The 24,187-nt window shown below is 42.9% G+C and overlaps 1 protein-coding gene across 1 annotated transcript in view; it reads left to right on the top strand.

Annotated features, from left to right (window-relative positions):
- Window positions 1–24,187, top strand: part of MSH2 (mutS homolog 2) — a 51,252-nt gene that overhangs the window by 2,649 nt on the left and 24,416 nt on the right. The window contains exons 2-6 of the mRNA XM_081903843.1: window positions 1,817–1,971; window positions 3,105–3,383; window positions 5,193–5,339; window positions 10,406–10,555; window positions 12,555–12,688. Of these exons, the coding sequence (XP_081759969.1) occupies window positions 1,817–1,971; window positions 3,105–3,383; window positions 5,193–5,339; window positions 10,406–10,555; window positions 12,555–12,688 (865 nt within the window). The remainder of the gene's footprint in view (window positions 1–1,816; window positions 1,972–3,104; window positions 3,384–5,192; window positions 5,340–10,405; window positions 10,556–12,554; window positions 12,689–24,187) is intronic.

The raw sequence follows: 24,187 nt of genomic DNA, 5'->3' as shown, positions 1-24,187 counted from the left end.
TGAACTAAAGGTAAAGGTACCCCTGCCCATACGGGCCAGTCGTGACCGACTCTAGGGTTGCGCGCTCATCTCGCTCAAGAGGCCGGGAGCTGGTGCCGTCTGAAGACACTTCCGGGTCACGTGGCCAGTGTGACGAAGCTGCAACTGGCGAGCCAGCACCAGTGCTGCACACGGAAACACCATTTACCTTCCCGCTATAAAGCGGTACCTATTTATCTACTTGCACTTAGGGGTGCTTTCGAACTGCTAGGTGGGCAGGAGCTGGGACTGAGCAACGGGAGCTCACCCCACCGCGGGGATTCGAACCGCCGACCTAGGCACTGAGGTTTTACCCACAGCGCCACCCACGTCCCATAACCCACTGAACTAAGTAGGGTTTAATCCCAACTGTATGGTTTTAGTAATTTTGCAGGTGGATTAGGACATGGCCACCATTGATGGGAACATTCTCCACGTGGAAAATGTGTATACTATATCACCGTGCATATAAGTTGGTTGGCATCGTGTATGTGTGTGTATACATACACACACACACACACACAGACATACATATAGACCTGTGGTGCAGTTGGTGTTGTAAATGAGTCTGTCATGTGAGACTGTCAATATGTGAGACGGAGCATGACTTGCAGTGATTTTGATGGTATCTTGGCTGTCTCTGAGTGCATATCCAGGTCATTGAGCTTGAGCCACTACCCAGTACAGTGGTACCTCGGGTTAAGTACTTAATTCGTTCAGGAGGTCCGTTCTTAACCTGAAACTGTTCTTAACCTGAAGCACCACTTTAGCTAATGGGGCCTCCTGCTGCTACCGTGCCGCCAGAGCACGATTTCTGTTCTCATCTTAAAGCAAAGTTCTTAACCTGAGGTACTATTTCTGGGTTAGCGGAGTATGTAACCTGAAGCGTATGTAACCTGAAGCGTATGTAACCTGAAGCGTATGTAACCCGAGGTACCACTGTAGATATGTTCTATGTTTATGACAATATTTTATTCTCTTGCTAATGGCCCGTACGGGCAGGGGTACCTTTACCTTTAACTATGCCTTTTTAAATGTGCATTTTATACTTCCTTTAGTAATGTTTTCTTTTGATTTTTTGTGTTAACTTTGCTTTGTTAAATGTGCATTCTGTAGTTGACTTCCTTTGCAATGCTTTATTTTGAAATCTTTAAGATAATAATTTAGTTTCCTGTTAATTATGTTGCCTTGAATGTATACAGTGGTACCTCGGTTTAAGAACAGTCTGGTTTAAGAACAATTCGGTTTACAAACTCAGCAAAACCGGAAATAGTGTCTCGGTTTGAGAACTTTACCTTGGTCTAAGAACGGAATCCGAATGGTGGAAGGGCACTGGCAGTGGGGGGCCTCATTAGGAAAGTGCACCTCGGTTTAAGAACGGTTTTGGTTTAAGAATGGACTTCTGGAACGGATTAAGTTCTTGGGGAGGTGACCCCTCCTTCAAGTTTACACCTGTGGTTTGGAGATTTATTTTAGAGCTCGTATTTTACTGTCTTGATTCAGTATGTAAGCCCTTTGTCTATATGTAACAGGAAAGGTATACATCATGTGATTTCTTGTTTGCCTTTTGCTTTGTTATGTTTACTTTCTAAGCTGTTTAATCTTTTTTTTAAAAAAAATCTTTTCACAGTAAGTGTGGGAGCTATCATGAATGTAATCTACACCAATTTGAGCATGTTTGATTTTAACAGGAGCAAATTAACTTTCCCATCAAAATCAAATGTGTTGCACTTCAATGGATCAAATTTTCTGTGTGGTATGTCAGCCACTTTCCTTACGCTGCTTTCTCATCTCCTAGGAAACCGGAAACTTGAAAGTGTTGCGCTTAGCAAGATGAACTTTGAATCTTTTTTGAGGAATCTGCTTTTGATTCGTCGCTACAGGGCTGAGGTGTATAAGAATAAGGCGGGAAATAAATCCACCAAGGAGGGAGAGTGGTATTTGGCATATAAGGTAAGTCTTCATCACAAACAGTTGCAGTAAATAAAATACTTACTGCTCTGATTGCGGATCTGTGTGTGCTTTTCATCTGATATCTAGTAAGATGCATTTTCCTACTGCCTTTCTGCTATCCATTAGGATTTTGGGTTCTATTCTTTAGCAGTTGGAGGCACCTTGCAGCACTCAAAAAGCATCACAAAGCACCAGTCGTGTTGAGAGCTGAATAATTATTTGGGTGAATAAGAGACCAGTGCCTAGATCCTGAGATAATAAGTCTGTGCCTGCAATTCTCTGCCACATATTTAAATTGTCATTGTTGTTACATACAGTTACTGATTCACACTTGCATGCACAAAAGGGTTAATCTGAGCCCAGAGCTCAAGTTGCCAGAGTGGGTGTTGCTTAGCAGGCTTACAGCAACCTCTGCCCCCCCCCCCCTTTCTCTCCTTGAGTACGAATCTCTTCCAAACCTCTCTCACCAACATTGGTTTATGGGCCCAGACAGCACCTAGATTGTTGATAAAAGTTTTTGCTTTTTGAATTTTGAGCCTTTAGTTTTTTTGTTCTCTTGTTTTTGCTAATGGGGATAGCAAACCCCCTGCCAATGTTCTCTTTTCTTTTCACCACCCACCAGTTTTGTTTCTCTGCTTAGGCTAATCTAGTGTAATCTAGTCTTGACGAATCTAATCACTTTTTGAGTGATTTTGTTGTTGCTGCAGTTTTGGTGGTTTTGCTTTTGTGCATTTTGGGGAAACTTACTTTTTAACCATGGCAGCCCAGGATCCAATGAGTGGCCATAGCTTTACCCTTGCAAAGCTTACTGACTCCACATTTGCCCAGTCGAAAATGAGATTGGAGATCCTTTTAAGGGCATAAGGGACATTAAATTGCATTAAGAATCCTAGACCCACAGACAATGATGAGGAAGCTGATCCATGTTAAGCCTTGTGAATCTGCAGTCGAAACTTTAGAGTTTGCATTGAATCTGTCAGCAAGAGGCCTCAGGCGAGATGAAGAAACTATTCAGGCTAAGACTACCCAAATAGGTGTTTCAAAAGGTCTGTCTAATGCAGGGAGAGGGAGGCAGGTGGACCAGATACATAGGTGAAGAAACTCTCAAACTGTGATTTTTCTTTCTTAAATAGGGCTCTCCGGGGAACCTTGCCCATTTTGAAGACGTTCTGTTTTCTAACCACGATATGTCATCTTCGGTTGGTGTTGTGGGCATTCGGGTATCCTCAGCTGATGGGCAAAAACTTGTTGGAGTTGGGTTTGTGGATACTTTAGTGAGGAAGCTGGAAGTATGTGAGTTTCCAGATAATGACCAGTTTTCAAACCTTGAAGCTCTGCTAGTTCAGATGGGCCCCAAGGAATGTGTTCTACCTGTTGGAGAGGCTGCTGGAGAGATGGAAAAGCTGAAAGAGGTAAGCCATGGAAATGTTATGGGCTGTGGGCTTTGTTTACATAAATTTGGAGCAGAGGCGGGAGCAGCTCATTGAAGATTACTTTTGAAACAAATCTGCAAGTCTTAATTGGCTTTAGCAGTTAAGTTTATGTTGAGTTTTTGGTGGAGGTCAATGCTTCTGATTCCAGTTTCTGCCTTCTATACCAGGCTGATTAAGTTCGCTGAGATGGTGATACTTTTGTTATGGCTGCTTTTTAAGGACCTGGCTCAAATGTCATGGCCAAACCACGGCTTGATTCTCAGGGTCATGTGCTCCTCCCTTCACACTCTCAGATTCCCTCGCTCACTCCCTGGTTTGCATTATGTTTGAATTAGGCTCCTGTGGTTACTGCCCGGTGCCTACAAACATGAGCCATGATTACTAGCCAAGCCTCTGTCCTTCTGCCAGTTCTACCCCCCCCCCCTCTTAAATTTGGTAGAAGACTTACAGAAGTGGACAGGGCCTTCAAGTTAATTTGTGCTGCAGGAATAGAAAAGCTAAGAGAAAGTAGGGTTCTCTTTTCCCTTTTCTTTTAACATTCTTCAGTGGTTCCCAACCTTTTTGGTATGGCAACTCACAAGTCCAAACTTACTTGGGATGGTGACACATCAATTTATCGCCACGTATTTTTGGAGCATAGGTATTTGGCTTTCATCAGTTTCATGAAATATTTATAGTATGTACAAAGTTCACAGCTTAGTTTATAGGAATGTAAAAGCATCAACCATCTTTTCCACCATATAAGGGGAATTGTAAGGAGCAGGGAGTGTATATTTCTCACCCAGAGGGGAAAATAATGAGCTTTTATGGAGAAACCAGTGCTTTTTTCATAGTTTCTAGACTGTGGTGGGATATATGTCTAATAAGCATGTTCATCTTTCCTAGTGCTTATCTTTTGTTAATAATGAGTAGTTCATGTTCTAAAATGGACACAATCCATCCAAAGTGAAACATGTTACAGCTGCAATCCCAGGCTCACCTGGCAGTCCAGTGGAACACTATGGGATCTTCTATTTCTGAATTAAAGTGGCTCCCTATGCTATAGATTTTAATGGGAAAGATTTAATGTATGTAAAGTACCTTCCCCCCTCCATAGGAATGCTTATATTTTGCCAGAATCTCACCCTACATTAATTGCTAATACTACAAACGATTAAAGAGAATACATTAATGTGTTTGTTATTAAATAATTCACTTTGATTATTAGTTTATCAGTAGTTACATTGATTCAAACATTTTGGTTAAAACGTTATGGTACGATCCATTTTGAATGAATTCATTGAGAGATTTACATGCATGTTTACATAGAAGTTAGTAAATTTGTGGTAAAATTGCAGTTCTGTGCACATTTACCTGGGAGTGAGCAGCCATTGAGTTCAGTCAATTTCTGAGCAGACATGCATAAGGTTAGGCTGATACGGGTGCACTTAATAACAAAAGAAGAGTCTGCTGGATCAAGTCAGTGGCCCCCCTGGTCCAGCTTCCCGTTCTCACACTGGCCAACCGGATGCCAGTGGGAAACCTGCAAGCAGGCCCTGAGAACAAGAGCCCTCTCCCCTCCTGTGGTTTCCAGCAGCTGGTATTCAGAAGCATACTCCGACCATGGAGAACCTGCAGCTCTATAGATGTTGTTGGACTCTCCATTAGCCTTGCCTGCTTGGCCAGTGGCCAGCGTACAAGAGGAGTTGATGTCCCATAATATCTAGAGCGCCACAGGTTCCCCATTCCTGCTCTAATGGAAGAGATCATTCTCAGTTTTCATATCTAAATATATATATATATTTGCAGGTTGTTCAGAGAGGAGGGATTCTGATTACAGAGAGGAAAAAGACCGAGTTTGTAACAAAGGACATTGTTCAAGATCTCAACCGCTTGCTGAGATCGAAAGGGAAAGAGAAGGTGTCTAGTGCAACATTACCCGAAATGGACCAACAGGTGGGTAACCAGGCTTGAGGGTGGGGGGATATATCTCATAAAAGTGTCCTAGCCTGGTAACTTGTGGCTTCAATGGCATTTTGCCACCCGCACCTCCTCTTTGGCCACTTTCCTGTAAATTCTTTTTGAAAGGGAGAAGAAATGGCCGAACCTGTTTGACAGCTTTTTTCTTTGTACGGGTTCGGGTTCGGAGTGGTGTTTTGAATCTGTATACCAGAATTCAGTCCTTCCCAGTGCTTTGTGTCCTATAGAGCAATCCACTGGTATGAGTGGAATTTGGAACAGACTGATCTCCAACTGAGCCTGGGCTCTGCCAGGGGTCTGCCGGCTGATGTCCCTCATCCCAGCACAGCCAAAGATACACTGGCAGAAGTCATCCATCGTGGTTATGCCAGGGCTTAGCTGGCTGATCTGAGTGCCTAAAAAGAGGCATTCCAGGGGGGTGCTGCATGACAGGGCAGGGAGAGGTTTATGCCCATCCAAACTGGCTTGTGCTATTCTTCCTGATGAATTGGAATGGTGTCTCAATCAGGGTCTGAACCAGGCCAAATTGCAATGGCTGGTATTTTGATTTAGTTTGGTAATTTTGTTTATACATGTTTGTGTTCATACATGTTTGTATTTTATACTCAAATTGCAAAGGCCAGTGGTTGATGCTGATATCTATCATCTATCTATCTATCTATCTATCTATCTATCCATCTATCATCTATCTATCTATCTATCTATCTATCTATCTATCTATCTATCATCTAATCTATCTATCCAGACCATAGTATGAAGGTACACTGGTTTGTTTCTAGGGGATGGTGCTTAATTAAAGGAATGCCAGTTGGAGTTGGCTTAGCATGTCAATTAAGTGTAAATGTGGGTAAAGCAGTAGTTCCGAAACAAGAAGCATATTTTGTTTACTCAGTTGGTTAAAGTGTGGTGCTGATAATGCCAAGGTTGCAGTTTCGATTCACGTATGGGACAGCTGCATATTTCTGCATTGCAACTGTACAATTCTCTGATGCAAGCGTGTCATGATGGGTATCATTTTAGAAGAGGTGTTCCCTGTTGTGTGAAGGAGAGGAGAGAAATGCCCTTTATGATGCTTGCAGAGTCCACTTTTTTAATAATAAAAAAATGAGCTCTTAAATATATCTATAACATGTGTAAATAAATTGCTACCTGATTAGTTGGGAGCCCATTTTTAGTCAACTAAAAGTTTTTCATTGATCTCACTGCAGCTCATTTGCTGGCAGCCTAGATTGGACAGTAGTCTTTTGCTGGCTGCTATGGTGTATGATTGCCGCCAGGGGTCAGCCTAGCATAAGGGCCTGCAAACAAAATGGTTAATCTGGATGATACTGGAGGAATCGGTATCATGCAGATTAGCCATTTTATTTGCAGGCCCTTGTGCTAGACTGTCCCGCCCCCGCCACAAATGCCATTCCATGCTTACAGCTGCTTCTACAATCCTGATTCTGTTAGAGCAAAAAACGTAAACCAATCTTGAGCATTCTTTTTTTTTAAAAGTTTCCTGAGCATGTTACATTTTGCATTTTAAACTCAAATTGTAGCACCGGCAATGCCACAGAAATAAAATGGTGTTTGCTACTGCTGTCCTGCTGCTGAACACCTTTACCTGGGAATAAGTACCATTTTGTTGCAGAAAACAATAATACATAAAATGAGCACCTGTAACCATGTACCTGCCTGGCTATCTGCGTTCTGGACTATAGTATTAAGGGGAAGAGCCTTAGCTCAGTGGTAGAGCATCTGGCTTGCATACAGGAGATCCCAGGTTCAATACCTGGCAGCTCCAGGTAGGGCTGTTCCTATGTTCCAAAAATATGTTTTAGGAGAAGAAAGGAAGGATGCTGCAGTGACCCAGGCATTCTCATACCAGTTCAGATGCTGATACTGGGCCTGTTTGCCACTTCACTGACATCTACTGCTCCCTGGGTGGTCATTTGGTGGCTCTAGACTTCAGTACTGAGGTCTAGTCCTAAGCTGCAACATGGAATGGGATGCATGGTAAGAATGGACATGGTGAAAACAAATACTTTCTTGCAATTTCTCATTGAAGTTAAATATCAAGTAAGTTACATGAATGCTTTTGAACTATTATTATATTTTTATTTGCTGGAGAGACTTCCAAATAGATGTTGCTGTCTCACACATAGTGGTATATACATTTTTCTATGCGGGTCTTACCTCTGTTTAGACAAAATGACACATGTAAACTAGCCTTTGTTGGGTGCTTTTTTATTTGTTTTTATTTTGCATCATCTGTAAAATTGGAATGATGTAACCCACAGGTTTTTTTTTGCAGATAGACAAGATAAAGCCCTCTTTAAATATTTACGTTGCTACAGAAAGCAATGCAACCGTTACAGCATGGATGTGTGAAGAATATTTTAAAAGTGATATTCATCATTGCTGGCTTGTCTAGTTAATGCATAAAGCTACTGCATCCACCCCATATTAATCCATATTTTCAAGAAAGTTGTTGTAACTTTTATTTATCTATGTACGTACGTAATTCATATTCTTTACCCTCAATATATACTTGTGTTCCCAGGGTAACTAACATAGTAAGAAAAGATGATTTAAGATGGTGGTGATAATTAATAATAATAATAATACTACAAGGAATGAAACCTCATGCAGCAACAGCCAATTTAAATATACAGTGGTACCTCCATTTACAAACTTAATTCGTTCTGGAAATCTGTTCTTACACCAAAAACGTTCTTAAACCGAGGCGTGCTTTCCCCAATGAGGCTTCCTGCTGCCGGTGGCCTTCCATTAGTTGGCTTCTGTTTGTTTTCTGGGGCAAGGTTTGCTAGCTGGAACACCTACTTCCAATTTTGCAGAGTGCGTTGCCCAAATCGTTCATTAACAGGACCATTCTTAGACCGAGGTATGACTGTATGGTAAAATCAAGCTGTTATATCAGAGCATTCCAACCTGCCATTCAACTCTGCCAGTCTCCACCAGCTGGGGAACTATACTGGTGAAGGTCATCCCCATACAATTGCTTAAATGGCGAATGGGCAGAAGCCGCTGCTGCTGGTATTCATACCAGTGGTAGCCATCGGAAAACCCCAGAGCAGGGCTTTTGTGGGGAGGGCTGGACTGGCACAGGGTTCACTTGATTCTGTTCACCCCCTGCTGCCATCTTGAAGACAGGCCCAATCTGGGCTTCTTCTCCAAGATGAGCTGTGAGCTGGTGCAGCAGAGATGATTTGTAGATGCTGTGCTTGACTGCATTGCTCCAGCACGCCCTGAAGCTGCTGTCTAGGGGTTAGAATTCCACCCTAAATTAAAGAATGCTGACATTCTTAAAGTATTGTGAACAGGTGACTGGGAGAGGGAAAGCCCATCAGTAATTACTATTTTTCAGGGAAGCTCTCCTGGAATCTTTAGGATGGATGCTTAGAAAGTTGAGGAATTGTTAATCCGTTTTAGTATTTTAACTTTTGTATGTTTTTTAAGTAGGGCTGTAAATAATTCTTGATTTTACTGCTTTACCTTTTGTAAACCACTTTGAGGTATTTTTTACAATTAAACAGTGTATAAATTTTATGGAATAATAATAATAACTGTAGCAAAAAATCTGTGAGAGATAGGTTAGACCTCTTGCATTCATTCTACACAGGATAAGTGACTGGCATCTTTAAAAATTACCATTTTTTTAACGCTCTCCTCCCTCACCCACTTAAAATTACACACAGCCAACTCAGTGCGTGGGCAATTTTAAATTAACACACATAAGCTATGGCTAGCACTTCCTCCTCCTGCTGGGGAGACTGCCTGCAACTTTTAATAACACTCTGAAAACATGTATAAGGCTTGCTTTTAAACTAATGCTCTCCCAAAGGTTTTCTTTGAACCACACTTGTGGTTTTGTTCTTTATGACAACCTTTATTTGAATGGTGCAAGGCTTGTACAGTTGCTAAGTGTGAGTTAAAAGTCCTTGGTTCAATTCTCATCTCTGCCACAAACTTGAATATAGCTTTAGTCTCTCTTCGTCTCTCTCTGCACTTGAACTACGCTTTGCAAATGTTTATTGGTGATGTTTAACGTGCAGTTTCAAGTGAGAGAAGTAACCCTGCTAAAAAGAAAAAGCAGGAGTTTTGCAGAAGAAAATGGGCATCAATGTCACTTTTAAACAGAAGATCTGTTCGTAGCTAGCTTTTCAAACAACTGCAGTTTACGTTTGCATTTCAGCACTAAAGTACTTTTGTTATATTTGCATAGTCATTTCAGTGTGGAATTAATGGCTGCTTCTGTTCTTTCTTTACTCTCCTGCTTCAGATAGTGGATATTTCAGTTCTCTGAACGCTAATTTAAAGGTGTGTGAAGGATAAAGCCGTTGACCGGGACAGTCCAGGATAGGGCTCTTAATGGTTCCCGCCCTACTTTGGCTGTTCACCTTGTCTCTTTCCAGCACAGAGATACAGACCTAGTTCACAGACCTTAGAGTCAGCCATGGCTTCGTGCAAACACATGTGTTCATTGAGTGAAGTTTGCAACTCCTCTTGTTGCTTTGCTACCTCAGAGGGGCTAAACCATGGTTTGGCTAAGTGTTGCATCTAACCTGGGCTCATAGTTTTTCTCTTCCAAATGAAACACAAGCTATAACCATGGTTTGTTCTGTGGCTTACCGTGGCTTACTGTGGCTCCAAATGGTTTGTTTGGAGCCAGACAAGTCATCCAGCTTTGGATATAATGCTATGCCAAACCATTGCTTAAGTCTGGGTAGCATGGCAGCAGAAGGACCAGGGGGGCAGAGGAGATACAGTGGCTTTGCAGTCTTTGCTCCCAGAACCCAGATACTAACTTATTTTCGCTAAGCCGTGGTTTGGCGTTTCGTTGTATCTTTGGAACTAGATTGCCGTAAAATTTCTAACAATAATTTCACTTGGAATTATTTAACTGCTGATTCTGCTGTTCATTTGGGAACTCTTCCTTAGTTGGACGGCATCCAGCTCTGTACCTAACAGTACGCCAGTGACAAGCTGCCTGTCTTACTGCATGTGGAGTAATCCCCCCTTTTTTCCACCCCCCCCAGATCGCCATCACTTCCTTGGCTGCAGTGATTAAGTATTTAGAACTCTTAACTGACGAGTCTAATTTTGGCCAATTCGAACTCTCCACCATGAACCTCCATCAATATGTCACACTGGATCATTCCGCTGTCAGGGCACTTAACCTTTTCCAGGTAAGCCGGGGCATTGCTATGTACATAAGACTCCGGGTACAGACCTGCAACACAAACTTGCCTAAAATAGGGACGCATGACCTTTTTTTGCACATCTGTTTTAAGTTGGATACATTTTTTGGGTGGGAAAGTGGCATCCAGATAAGCATGTAAATGAAATGTGAACACAAGCTCATGCCAGAAACAAATCTTAGTTGAATTAAGAGAACAGTATTCTCGAATCGGAACTTATTTTGATCAAGGCATACTCAAAGTAGACCCACTGACACCAGTAGATTGCATCCAACGTTGTGTGAGAGGACTTCTGCTTGCACAAATAATTCCTCTCCTCCCTCCTGCAGCTCCCTGCGCACTCCTCAGATCTGCTCCAGATCCAAAATCCTCTGGAGCAGATTTTGATGGCCTAATGCAGTGGTTCCCAACCTTTTTTTGGCCGTATCCAATCTAAGCATCTTTATAACTTATTATTCAAAAAGTGAACTATTCATATAAAGTCTAAGCATCTTTATAACTCTTATTATTCAACAAGTGAACTATTCACGTGGAAGAAGCCTAAACGGCCATTAATTTGGTCTAACTTATTCTTGAATTGGCCCCCCCCCTCAAAATCAAATTGCCTTCATTAGTCATGTCCATCAATTCCAGTTGGTCTGTTCTGAGCATGACTTAAGTGGATATAACCAACTTATTAAATAAATCATAATAAAGTATGCGTTTTAATTGATTAACATCTGCATACAAATAAAACAATAAATTGGAAGAGAGAAGGCGCAGGTACATCTCAAAGGAGGCTCAGGGACAATAGGAGTTAATAGTCCAGTAAGTCCTGGAGGGCTACTACTTCCTCATCCCTGATCTAATAGATTAGATAGACTACATGTTGCAGCCCTTGTTTTGACAGGTGTGCGCATGCAAATATATGCAGATGCCCTGCAGCTAGTATTCCCCACTCCTGCATATCATATTAGGCTGGCAAAGCTTAGATAAATAAAATATGTGCTGAAAGCTTTAAGAGAATGTATTTTGTGTTGCATCGATGGTTCAGGCAGCATTTGGGAAGGAAAATGTTGGCGAAGTAAACCTTTAATCCACGCAATGTGGCAGAATCTGCCTTGACATAAGAAAAGATGTAAGCCACATTGTGAAGCTAGCCAGGGACGCTATAAAGTTGTATTGATCTTGGTATATAGCCCTGTAAAGCCCGTTATTTTATTTCGGAGCTCTACGTGGCTTTATTGTTTTTAAAAACCGGCTGTGCTCTGATACTGCTCCACAGCTAAGCTCCTGGTTCCTCATCTTCACTGATCTAGTACATTTGTATACATCCCCATAGAAGGGAAAGACCCTCACCCCTATTTTTTTCTCCCCTCTCCTCCTCTCTCAATTCAGCTAGTTTGTTTTCCCTATGAGCTGCCTCCTTTGTTACTAGAAGGATGGGCTTGAACTCTGTTGCAGCATGCCAAATTAACTCAAGCATAAAGGAAATAATTTTATTTATCTATTATTACATTTACACCCCACATAAATCAAGTTGGTTTATGGCACTGGAGCGCCCTGGAGAAGAAGGGGTTGCCTTTTCCAGAGCCATGCTCACTGGAGGACGCTTGGAGATCGGGGGGCGGGGGAGGGCCTGCAGATAACCCAGAGCGCTCTCCCAACATTGCCTTCCAAAGAGCTCACAGACTCATATGTGGCTCTCTGCATCCCATGCTCAAAATAACCCTGCAAGGTTGAGAGACAGTGATTGGCCTAAAGTGACCTAGTGAGCTCCATGAACGATTGGGGTTTTGAACTCTGGCCTTCCAAGTCATAGTCCAACACACTAACCACTATGGAGCACCACCTCTTGATTCAGAAGAAAAGTACTAAAATTCAAAACACATACATGTTCTCACTTGCCACTATTCTGCTTTCAGAGAGGTTTCACTCACTTTTGCACAAATGTTTTTTGTTTGTTTTTTTAATTGACTTTCTGCCACAATGTGTTATTTCCCCTCAGCGTTCTTCAGAAAATGCTCAAGCTACGCACTGTTTGGCTGGCCTGTTAAATAAGTGCAGAACGGCCCAAGGACAGAGGTTGGTGAACCAGTGGATCAAACAGCCCCTAGTGGACAGGAACAAAATAGAAGAAAGGTAAATATTCTCTCCTTCAGCGCTGATGCTTGGAACTGCCTAGATTAGAAAACGCACCACTACTTTCCTACAATTTTGGATCACAGTTTTTGTGTATATTGAGTTGTTTGCTTTTCAGAGGATGGTTGTTTAGATTGCTCCAAAAAGGCAGGGTTGCTTTTCAGTAGCTGGAAGGAAACTAGTCCAGGGAGTTCTGGTAAGGCTGGAAAACTTCCTGGGTGTATGTAAGCAGTGGTAGTTCTAGTGTTTAGAACCACCCTTAATAGGTTTTCTCTGCTGCAAGTCATGAGTTTGTTTATGATAAGAGGAATTGGGCTTCAATTCCTTGGACTTATGAGCCATTGAAATCAGTGGGAACCAAGTGCAGCTAATTTAGTCTTGAGTCCAACTTTCTGAGTTTTCTGCTGCTTCTGTTAACAGTGAAACATCAGTTACTGTACTAGGCATGCTATTTCCTTGTTGTATCTTAACGTTTGTATTAGCTGTTGCTCTCATACTTCCGATTCTGTTTGTCTTAAGCCATTAAAATGATTATTTGCTTCATGGCACCAGACTTGGTATTACGTTGGTCATGAAATCTGGGGAAGCAGAGTGCAGCTAAAGCTGAGCATCTGACCTTTTAAAGAAGTAATGTTGATTTGCATCCTTGATCTTGCAAACAACAAAAGCTCCCAATTCAGCTCAGGGCTGTGTGATTCACTTGTGGGTCAACAGAGAGGGAAAAGAGGATTGCAAATGACAGTTGGTGCCCCTGCTGTGCTTGCATGGCAAAGGGGCTTCAGCTTGGTCTTAAAGCTCCAAAAATACCTGTCACAGTTTGTCTGGTGAACGTTCTGGAAGGCTGATTTATAGTGTATGTTAGTGGACTATCTGAATTTAACTAGGATAGGCTGAATGGATTTGTATGATTAAAGTGGACTCTCAGGCTTAATGAATCCAATACATTGAATAGTTTGGCACCAGTATCTTCTGGCTTTAATACTGTGCTGTACAATTTTGAAGTTTTAGTCCTTTCGTTCTGAAAGGGAAGAAGCTGGATAATGAAGAGACATGGAAAGAATAGCCAGGGGCAGCATCAACAAAGTAGTTTTTCATCACAAGGGCTTCTGGCTATGCAGCTGAACCAAACCTCCCTCTCCTTTCCCTGCACCCTGCCCAGATCTGCTCTGCAGGATTGGAGGAACCCCCAGAACAGATTTAGTGGGCACCTGAGGAGGGGTTCCCTTGCGTAGCCAGAAATCCCTGTGCTATCACAGTATTTCTCAATCTTGGGATCCCAGCTGCTGTTGGACTACGACTCCCATCATCCCTGACCACTGGCCCTGCTAGCTTGGGATGATGGGAGTTGTAGTCCATCAACAACCGGGGACCCAAGGTTGAGAGACACTGCTAATAGAACTGCTTCAAGCAATACAGCCCCAGGATACAGCGTGGCCAAAGCAGAAAGTGCTGCCAAGTATGGGCCTGTCTGGGGTGGGTTTAGGTGTCACCCAGTTTTCACAATGATCGCACACCTCAGTGCACGGCATGCAACCCCAGGGAGGTTGCCGGCCATTCAGGAGCAACTTTTAGAGGTGGGAAAGGGTTGCGGCAGAGAATTCCATAAAGACTCTGTGTGCATGTGGGTGACAGCACAGCCTTAAGCAGGCAGCATTCACTGTCTCTGTTCTGCACCCAGCTCAAGTTTGCTACATAAGAAGAGCTGGCTGGCTGGACAATCCAGTCCAGCCTCCTGTTCTCAGTCGCCAACCAGATGCCTGCAGGAAACTCCTCAAAGCAGGATCTGAGGACAAGAGCAGCCTCCCATTCTGTGGTTTCCAACTGTGGAGGAAGAGCTTAACCAGAGAATCATAGAACTGTTGGAAGGGACCACGTAGGTCATCTGATTCCCTGCGATGCAGGGCTTTTTTGCCCAAGGTGGGGCTCATATCCACAACCCTGAGATCAAGAGTTTCATGCTCCACCAACTGAGCTATCCCACATCCCGGCTACCCTCCATGAGAATCTCCTCCATTGCAGATCTATAGAAGTTGGGGTGGTAGTAGTGTCATCCTCCTAAAAAAGAAGCAGCTCTTACTCAGAAGATATCTTTCTTTAGGCTTGTCAGCAGCGACCAATGACTTCAGCAGACAGCATGTGGGCTTATAAGAAGACTTTGTGTGGGAAGAACTATGAATGTCTTCTAAAGCCTGAGGAGAAAACACATCAAGTTCTGTTCAACAAAGCCTGACAGACTCCCTGTGGAGGGTTGACTTAGACCAGAACCCTGTATAAAAACCTTTTCGTGGTGTTCGTTGGCACGGGTGCCTAGATCCATGCTGAGCTACGGTGGGGCAAATACTTAGGGAGCTTCTCTCTCGGGGCTGTTGTGAAGGTTGTAAAACAAGCAAAGTGCTTGCGGTGGTATATAAATTACTTAACGTAACACGCACCCCACGCTGGTTATTATAGTAGCAGTAGTAATATTTCTTTAGTATAAAAAGTTATATCATGCTTTCCCAAAGGAAACACTCAAGGCAGCTAACAATACAACCAAAAGTTTACATTAAAACAATATACCAAAAAATACAAAAGAGAAGATGAAACCAGCTACCAGCTAAAAATTAACACTTTCAGTGGATCATATGATTTAGAATATGAATTGGAGAGTTGGAAGGGACCATGATGGTAATCTAGTCCAACCTTTGCAATGCAGGAATCTTTTGCCCAACGTGGGGCTCAAATCCACAGCCCTGAAATTAAGAGTCATGCTCTGTTGACTGAGCAGCTCTTCCCCTCCTATCTCCTGTACGCCCCAAAAAACTCTCCAGAGAATTGGGGCCCCTCCTGAACAGTTGACACTGTGGGTCCTGTTGGGCTTGGTTCAAGGGGGGAATTTCCTAAAATCAGGTGGGTGAAAATCTCCCCTTGCACTTTAGCCCTCTGTGATACAGACCCCACCGACAGGTCCCATCACTGTCCACATCTTCTTAGCGAAACAATTTTTATATTTGTATAAGCCTATTTTGGCATTAAGTGGTATATAACCTTTTAGAAAATAAATAATAATTGCATTCAGAATAAGTAGTATTAGTAATAATACCAGTAATATCATTATCTTCTTCCTAATGTGATGCACTGACAGAACGTTGCTTGCCTAAGACTACAGAGTTCATGGTACACGAGTCCTAGTCCATAGGCTTCTGTTTGTTTTTCTGAGGCGCAGCTGCAGAGGTGTTCGTGGCAATGCAGGTCGGAGTCTTCCCTTGGGAATCTCCATTCCTTGTAGGGAAGCTCCATAACTCAGTGGTAGACCGTCTGTTTTGCATGCGGAAATTCCTGGATTTGGTTCCCAGCATCTCCTGGGAGGACTGGGAGAGACCCTCTCTTCAGAATCCCAGACATCCTGCCAGCCCATGAGTTAGGTTGGCCAAGGTAGCTTGCCGCAAGGTAACTTCCCACTTTCCTATGTTTGGTGGCTTTCAGTCGTCAAGCAAAGGCAATCTTTTCCCACAAGGACCTATTTTTAAAAAATATAAAAACTGTTGATTGTAATCTCAGGTATGGCTTTCTGTTGTATTTACGTTCTGTTTATACAGTGCGCTAATTGCTTTTAGTTCTTTTTGCAAGCTGCTTTGGTTTTCTTTTTTTAATGAACCTGTGTTGTAAGCATTTTGTTGAATGAAGAAACGTAAAAATGCTGTATCTGGCCAGTGCCGCTTCAGACTGCGGGTGTGTGTATTTGTGTATGTGTGTGTGTGATGTGATCAAATGTTTCTTCGTGCATCCCCCACCATACTTTTTTAAAAACACACACGCAAACAAACACCTTAGATGCTCCATTGCAACTAAAACTTCTCCAGACAAACTTCCACTTGGATATTTTGTGAGAACAAAGCTGTCTCTGTTTCTCATCCATAAAATCACAGCTGTGGGCTAATGACCAATTTCTTCAGGCAATTCAACTCTGTGGTGCCCAGATCCAAAGTCTGAGGAGCCTGCAGCGGCGTGTCTGCGCACACGTGAGTTGTGATTCAGCGCTTATGTGCAAAGTGCAGTTTAGCGGCCGCCGAAACCCGGAAGTAACCTGTTCCAGTACTTCCAGGTTTCGGCGGTCCGTAACCCGAAAAACGCAACCTGAAGAGTCTGTAACCTGAGGAATGACTGTACACAGATGCAGTTTCTAGCTGGCTCTTAACCACCCGCTCCCAGTTGCTAAAACTCACTAACTTAAAATGAATGTGAAATGGCAGTCTTGTCTCCTGAAGTGTCTTGCAAGTTAATGAACACCAGGTTCCCTTTTTCTTTCCTGTTTTGGCAGAATAGCAGCACAGTTGAAGCTTAATCAGAAGAAAGGCCCATAACACTAACTTGTCTCCTGCCAAATTAGAACAATGGAGTGGTATGCAACTGCTCTTTACTCAGGAGGAGACCTGTTGAAATGAACGTATGTGACTAAGCCAGGTCAATTAATTTCAGTGGGTCTACTCTGAATAAAACTTGGTTAAATGTCACCCATAGACCTCCATAGAGAGGGGTGTATGTGCAGAAACCAGCCTACTGCACAAATGTACAGTTTTGCCTCTGGCTCCAGCAGCCTATGGCATGTGGCCCCTGGAAGGTTGCTCAGCGGGGAATGTGGCCCTTGAGCTGACAAAGGTCCCCCCCCCCCGGTTTAGCAGATACCAGTGAGCCTATCTTCGTCCTAGGCATGCTCATTCCCCTCCTCCCCTTTCCTCCATCCAGGTGTCTGGGAGGCGGCATTTGGAAGCTTCTGCTGTGAGTTAGCACCTGCTTCCTGTGCTGTCAGCACTGTGGTTAACACTTTACTATGGATGCTTTCAACAAGCGAGTGTCAAAAACCTTAATACGACGATGACGGGTTTGAAATGAACCATAATTAATGTCTGTTGTTTCCAGGCATCTGCATGTGTCTTCCAGGGGAACCTACCCAATACCTAATTGAGTATAAAGGTCTTTAAGGGCTTGTTTATATGCTAGGCATGTCTTTTAAAGGGGTGGCTTCCATTCAGCAACAAGCATAAGCCACTTTTGCTGCTAGGAAACTTGATTTCTCCATTGTATTTCAAATGGCACCCGTTAAAGCCCCGATGGGAGTTGTTGTTCAAAACATCTGGAGGGCACCAGTTTGTGAAAGGATGGTTCATGCTGTTGAGTTACATTTTTATTTCTCTCTTAATGCTGTAAAGGTCTGGCCAAGTTCAAAGTGAGGAATTATTTGATTGAACAACATGAAATTGTTCTGGGATTGAGTGGAATTGTGCCAGAATAACAAAATACTGTAAGTGTTGAAAAGGCATTGAAACTGGTAGTGGTCATTCTGGCTGTGATCAGATAACAGGTATGAATGTTGCGAGACCTCTTGTCTTCCTGCTATAGATAAAACGCTATTCAAATTCTCTAGAGTTTAGAGATGGGCCACTAATTTTGGATGGTCTTGGTAGCCTGCCGGGATTTGTGAACATCAGTGATCTATGTCTTTCCCTCCCACTGCCCCCTCAACCAAGAGAAAATCCTTTGGCAGGTGCTTTGGAAACATTCTGACTTTCAGGGCCCTTCCAGAGTACAGCGCAGGTTCAAAGACCAGAACTTCTTATCTCGCCTGAATTCCAGTCCTGAGAAAGAGTTAGGATTGACAGCTGATTTTTTTACTCGCTCTTTGGAGGCATTCTGAGTGCATCTTAAATGCTGCATAAAGTCAGAGGCAAGGGAGAGAGGTGACGTGAGAGGGCAGTGACCGTGACGATTTTAAAATAGTCGTCCAGAAGTAGCCTTCTTTCAAAAGCCCATTCATTCATTCATTCATTGCATTCATATTCCATCTTTTCTTTCAAAGAGCTCAAGGTGGCGGTACATCGTTCTCCCCCTCATCGTTTAATCCCCACGACATCCCTGTGAGAGTAGGCTAGACTGAGAGACAGGGACTGGCTCAAGGTCACTCAGTGTGCTTCTTGACTGAGTGGGAATTTGAACCCTGGTCTCCCAGGTTCTAGTCTAACACTAACCACTACACCAGCCCAGTAGAAAGTGAACTAGAGACATTTTGCATGCAAAGTGTGTCCTTAACCACTGAGCTATAGCCTTTCCCGTTCCGGCAGAAAGATCAAGTCACACACGATAGCCTGCAGAAGTACGACCAGTGCTGCTGTAGCCTCAGCTATAAATTTCAGTACTCCTTCATCCTCAAAACGCCAGATGTATTATCCGAGGTGATCAATCTCAACCCTGGCTTGTGATTTCTTCTTCTTCTTTAGTCGTAGCCGAGTAAGATTGTCTTCCATAAACACGGTTTTAACAATGAGTCTGTAAGTGACTGTGGAGGCCAATTTTGGATCTTCAGGTCCTTCCACAGTGGGGACAGTGGTTCCCGGGTGGGAGTTGATCACTGTGTGGATTTGCCAAGCGTGCCTTCCTCTTAGCACGTTTCTCCCTTGCATCCTGAGTTTGAGTGTCTTCAAAGTCCATGACACCTTTGGTAAAGGCGGTTCTCCAACTGAAGCGCTCGCAGGCCAGTGTTTCCCAGTTGTCGGTGTTCATACTACATTTTTTTAGCTTTCCCTTGAGACAGTCTTTAAACCTCTTTTGTTGACCACTGGCATTGCACTTTCCATTTTTAAGTTTGGAATAGAGTTGTTGCTTTGGAAGATGATAATCAGGCGGATATCTGCACAACATGACCAGTCCAACGAAGTTGATGTTGAAGAATCATTGCTTCAACACTGGTGATCTTCGCTTCATCCAGTACACGGATATTAGTTTGCCTCTCTTTCCAAGTGATGTGCAAGATTTTTCGGAGACACCGTCAATGGAATCTTTTGAGAAGTTGGAGATGGCGTTTCTAAGTGGACCATGTTTCACATGCATATAGTAAGGCTGGTAGTACAACAGCTTTGTAAACAAACATTTTGGTTTCCCTGCGAATGTCCCGGTCCTCAAACACTCGGCACTTCAATCTGGAGAAAGCCGCACTCGTAGAGCTCAGCAATGCTGGATTTTGGCATCAGTGTTGACCCTTGTGGAAAGATAACTGCCTAGGTAGGACAAGTGACCTTGACCCAGGCACATCAAAACCTTGGCGGGGCAAGATAAAGGTCAGGGAACAGTCATGCCAACATTCTTATTATAGTACATCATCCCTGGAATTGTTGGAAACCAGGGGTCTCCCAACATGAAGTCGCTTCTAATGGCTTGTGAAAAGGCTGTCAAGTGGGCTGCAGTGTAATCTATTGCTGAATTTTATTAGGCAGCAGGGACAGCTGAACCTGTTCCGATGCTCCCAAGTGCCATGGACTCTCCTGTGCATCTGATATACCTGTTGTTTGCAGGAACGCCAACCCCATCTGTCAAGTTTCCTTGTTAATTTCTCCAGAGCCCTGCATTATTATGCATACCAACCACTTGCCTTTAGCAGGTGCAAAGGTGCAAAATTACAGCAAGGCGAATCGTGTGCATGCAATTCCCCAACATCTCTGGTACATCTGTGCTGGCATGAACCACAGTTGGGTCTCCATTTGTAGTTGATCTAGATTCCTTTCCCCCCTCTTTCCCTGCTCTTCCACCTGCGTCCATCTTCAGAGGCTTGCACTGTTTTCAGGTGGTACTGAGGACCACATTGGCTGCTGAGCAGGAGCTAAAAGCATTGTAGCCAGCTACTCAAGAGTTGACATATTAAAAAGAATAGTTGTGCCTGTGAACATCAGTGGGTCTACTCTGAGTAGGACTAGCACTGGTTACAACCCAATGTCTGTACCTCTTTATAAATAAGCTACATTTGCGTTGCTGTACTTTGAGTCTTACACATCCCTGATAAATTTTGAGGACTTGTAACTTGAAAATTTATTCTGTTCAAAAGTCTTTGCGCACCGTGAGAGGAAAGTATTCTCTGAGTGGAGACATGCTGTTTATACTTATAACAGAAAGAACCAACACTTCACATAGGGTTTTAATGTTCCTAGTGGCACACTTTAAGTGGTCTCGATTTTGGATTATCACCAAAGAGAAAATGTATGCACCTCTACACGTTTCAGAGCCTTAAGTCTGTTAAGGGAAAACTGCAACATTCCTTAGTTCTGGATACAGCTTCAGGGCAGCATCATTCTGACTAGATAAGCCAGACATATATAAATATTCAGCTCTCCAATACAGAATTGTTAGGTAGGAAGCAGACCTTCCCTGCCCTTGGGACAGAAAAGTAATACATATGAACATTTGGATAATCTGAAGCAGCATGTAAAAATAAATACAGATCCAGCAGATTTGCTCTGCTCTAGCAGAAAGGATTCACGTGAAATAATAGTCATGGGAAAATATTTATTACCAGTTTAATAACTTGTAAGTGTTTAAGAATAGGACTTGGGGCTGAAATCTGACATAAAAATTAGCAGGCACCTGGGAAACTGTACAGTGGTACCTCGGGTTACAGACGCTTCAGGTTATGTGTTTTCTGGTTGCGCACTGTGCTGAACCCAGAAGTACCAGAACAGGTTGCTTCCGGGTTTTGGTGCTCGCGCATGCGTAAAAACATCAAATCACGACACGTGCGTGTGCAGACGCAGCGCTGCAGGTTGCGAAGGTTCCACTGTAATTCATTACAGAGCATTCTGCAGCTGACTTCAAAGTCACTATACTTTCAACAAAAAGACTTCACAGGAAGCTCTGGCATAAAACTACAGAACCAGCAAATTCTGTTGTACTCAGTTTGGACTAAATCAGGACTCTGGTTTGCTCTTTCCCTGTAGGTGTTAACAGAATCTTAAGGTGATCCTTCCCCACCCCCCAACTATAATTGCTCTTTTGAATGGGCTCCTCTGTTTTGCTCTTGCGTATATTTGTGACTTGCAGAGAAATGCCACAGACCCACTGCCACCCTTTTAATCTGTGACCCTCTGTTTGCAATTTCTCCCTCTTGTGAATGAGTATCTTATCTGCCCCGTCATCTGGGGATGGCACTTGCAATGAAGGAAGTGGTCTTCCCCACTTGGGGGCCTTGTGCCGTGATAAATCTGTTTTGTAAGACGCTACAGGACTACCTGTTGTGTTTACTGCAACACGCTGCTACCTCTCTGGCAAGCCTTAAAATTGCAGCAGCGGATTCTGCTGAGCACTAGAAAAAGATATGTAGTCCACACTTCGCCTTGGTAACCTCAGCATCTAATTTCAAAGCCTCCCTTCATGCAGTTCTTACAGTTTTGTTATTTAGTAATAACAAGAGGGGAGCACTCTGCCCAAAAGAACTGCAGAACGAGAGGCTTATAAGAGATCTATGACTCTGAAGTGTGAGCAAGAGAGAGGTGTGTGAATTATATGAAACCCTGGCTTTGGTGCACATTAAGGAGTACTATATATCTTAGTGCTAAATCATGTTTCTATTTTATATCTTATCCATGAGTGTTTGGGGTTGTTTTTACTCTTTTTAAAAACTAGTCTTTAATGTGTGCGTTGGTTGGTGTTATGCTGAATGCTGAAAGTAACTATTGGAGGAAATTTGTGTTGTTCATTTATTATATGAAATACTCTTGGTGGTTAATTGTTTTTAAAAATAAAAAGCTTCCTATTCATCATAGTTGCATAAAACAATATGGAAATGTCTACCAGTTCCTTAACCCTGCCTCTACATTTCTTTCTAATGCCAAATCATGGAAGCAGAATAAATTTAGAAGTGCCAAGCAGTTCTCTGCAAACAGACCAGGTTTGCCTAATCTTCATTGTAAAAATTGATAATATTTGCATGGGTGCGTTTTCGTTGAACATACAGTACTTCATGTATTGCTTGTTTGTTAATTTCTTCCAGTAGTCACGTTCAGCATTAACACGTTTCAGAAAAGCATTGTTTGGTACTAAGACATATAACAGTCATTCACACACCAAAACCCGTATTCCTTGAAGGTGGCATCTGTATGCAAACAAACAAACAATCAATCAATCAATCAATCAATCAATCCAGGTTATTTGCCTCAAATTTTGAGATTTCATTTGCTTCTAAAAGACCCTCATTCCACTCTAAGGCAAATTCTCCCATTCCTTCCTTGTATTTTGGAGTCCTGCTTATTTCCCTTTGTGCCACAGTTTGAATTCTCCATAGGAGCATGGTACCTATAGTTTCTTCAGCCAAAGCCTGATGGTTGCTCAACAACTGCTGGATACGTCATGCAATAAGATGCTTCAGCTCATGAATCTGAAATGTCATTTTCCTTTTTTAGCACCATCATGATGTTTGTGCCACATTTAGTTGTGATTCACAATCGCCTCCTAGATCTTCTTCTTCGTTCCCAGCAGTGCTTCTGTCTAGCCAGTGTCCCTTGATTTGAGGTCATACGTTTTATTCCCTTCTTTATCCTGGGCTTATTTTTTTCAGCAAGAAACTGCTTTGCAAATAGTGACCCATCAGCTGCTTTCTAGTGATATGGAAGGAAGGCAGAACCTTCATTTCTGACATTCCTTTCTCCTTCCTCCCTTTCATTTCCAAACTTCCAGGAAGCGTAGGGCATAAGGGGTGGTGATGAGCTACTTGGAAACTGGCAGATACATTTGTCAGGACCAGATCTGCCCCTGGCTCCACAAGCTTCTGATATCTAACCTAATTTCCCCCAAAGCCACAGTTGTGTCTACGAAGAAGAAAAGCGTAACACTGGTTATGCTAGCGAGGCTTTTAGCAAGATGTCACTGAAGAGTTTCTACTTAATTCCAGAAGCATTTAACGGAGAGTTAACCTGCCTGCTTATATGTGAGCATAAATTAACAAGTCAGCTGTGCACTGAACTGACGGCAGATCTCAGCCCTCTGTGCTTTGACGGCTATCAAAGCTTGCATTAATTTGTTCTTCCTAGTACAATAATGCTGGAGTGTAGGAAGGTAAGGGATCGTCCCCTTTATGGAGAAAGAAGCAATAAAAATATCCTGAGCGCTCTACTTTGCTGCAGAAGCAGAAAGAGAGAGAATTCTAATGCCATGGAATTATTGCAGGAGTAGAAGAAAAAATCATCCTTCAAGAGGGTGCATTGAGTTTTGGAGAAAATAAAACCCACTACTTGCAGGTCTCATTTGTCATACGACTGTGGGAAAGTCTCCTTGCTTTATGACCCTTTTTAAAAGTGGGATTTTTTCCCCATATAGCCTCAACAATGAAAAAAAAAATGGGAAGAAAAGAGAATTAAGCGGGTAATGTTCTCTAGAATTCATTCTTTCTGATCCCTGCTTTGGATTTAACGGAGGAGGAAGGGTCATATACTTTGACTCAAGGCGTTTCTCTGGAGGTGGCATTTTGGCACCTGAACTGAAAAACCAGAAGCGTTCTCCCAATCTCTCCTCCTGCACATGTACCCATCTCCCCCTTGCTGACTGTGCTGCTGTTGAGAAGCCTTCTGCAAAATTAAAAAAAGCAAAACAAATTTCCTTCCAGTAGCACCTTAAAGACCAACTAAGTTAGTTCTTGGTATGAGCTTTCATGTGCATGTACACTTCTTCAGATACACTGTATCTGAAGAAGTGTGCATGCACACG

Source organism: Podarcis melisellensis (assembly GCF_964234715.1).
Source record: "Podarcis melisellensis genome assembly, chromosome: 3".
NCBI lineage: Eukaryota > Metazoa > Chordata > Lepidosauria > Squamata > Lacertidae > Podarcis > Podarcis melisellensis.
Note: the sequence above shows the minus strand (reverse complement) of the source record. Positions and strands in the feature narration are given on the sequence as shown.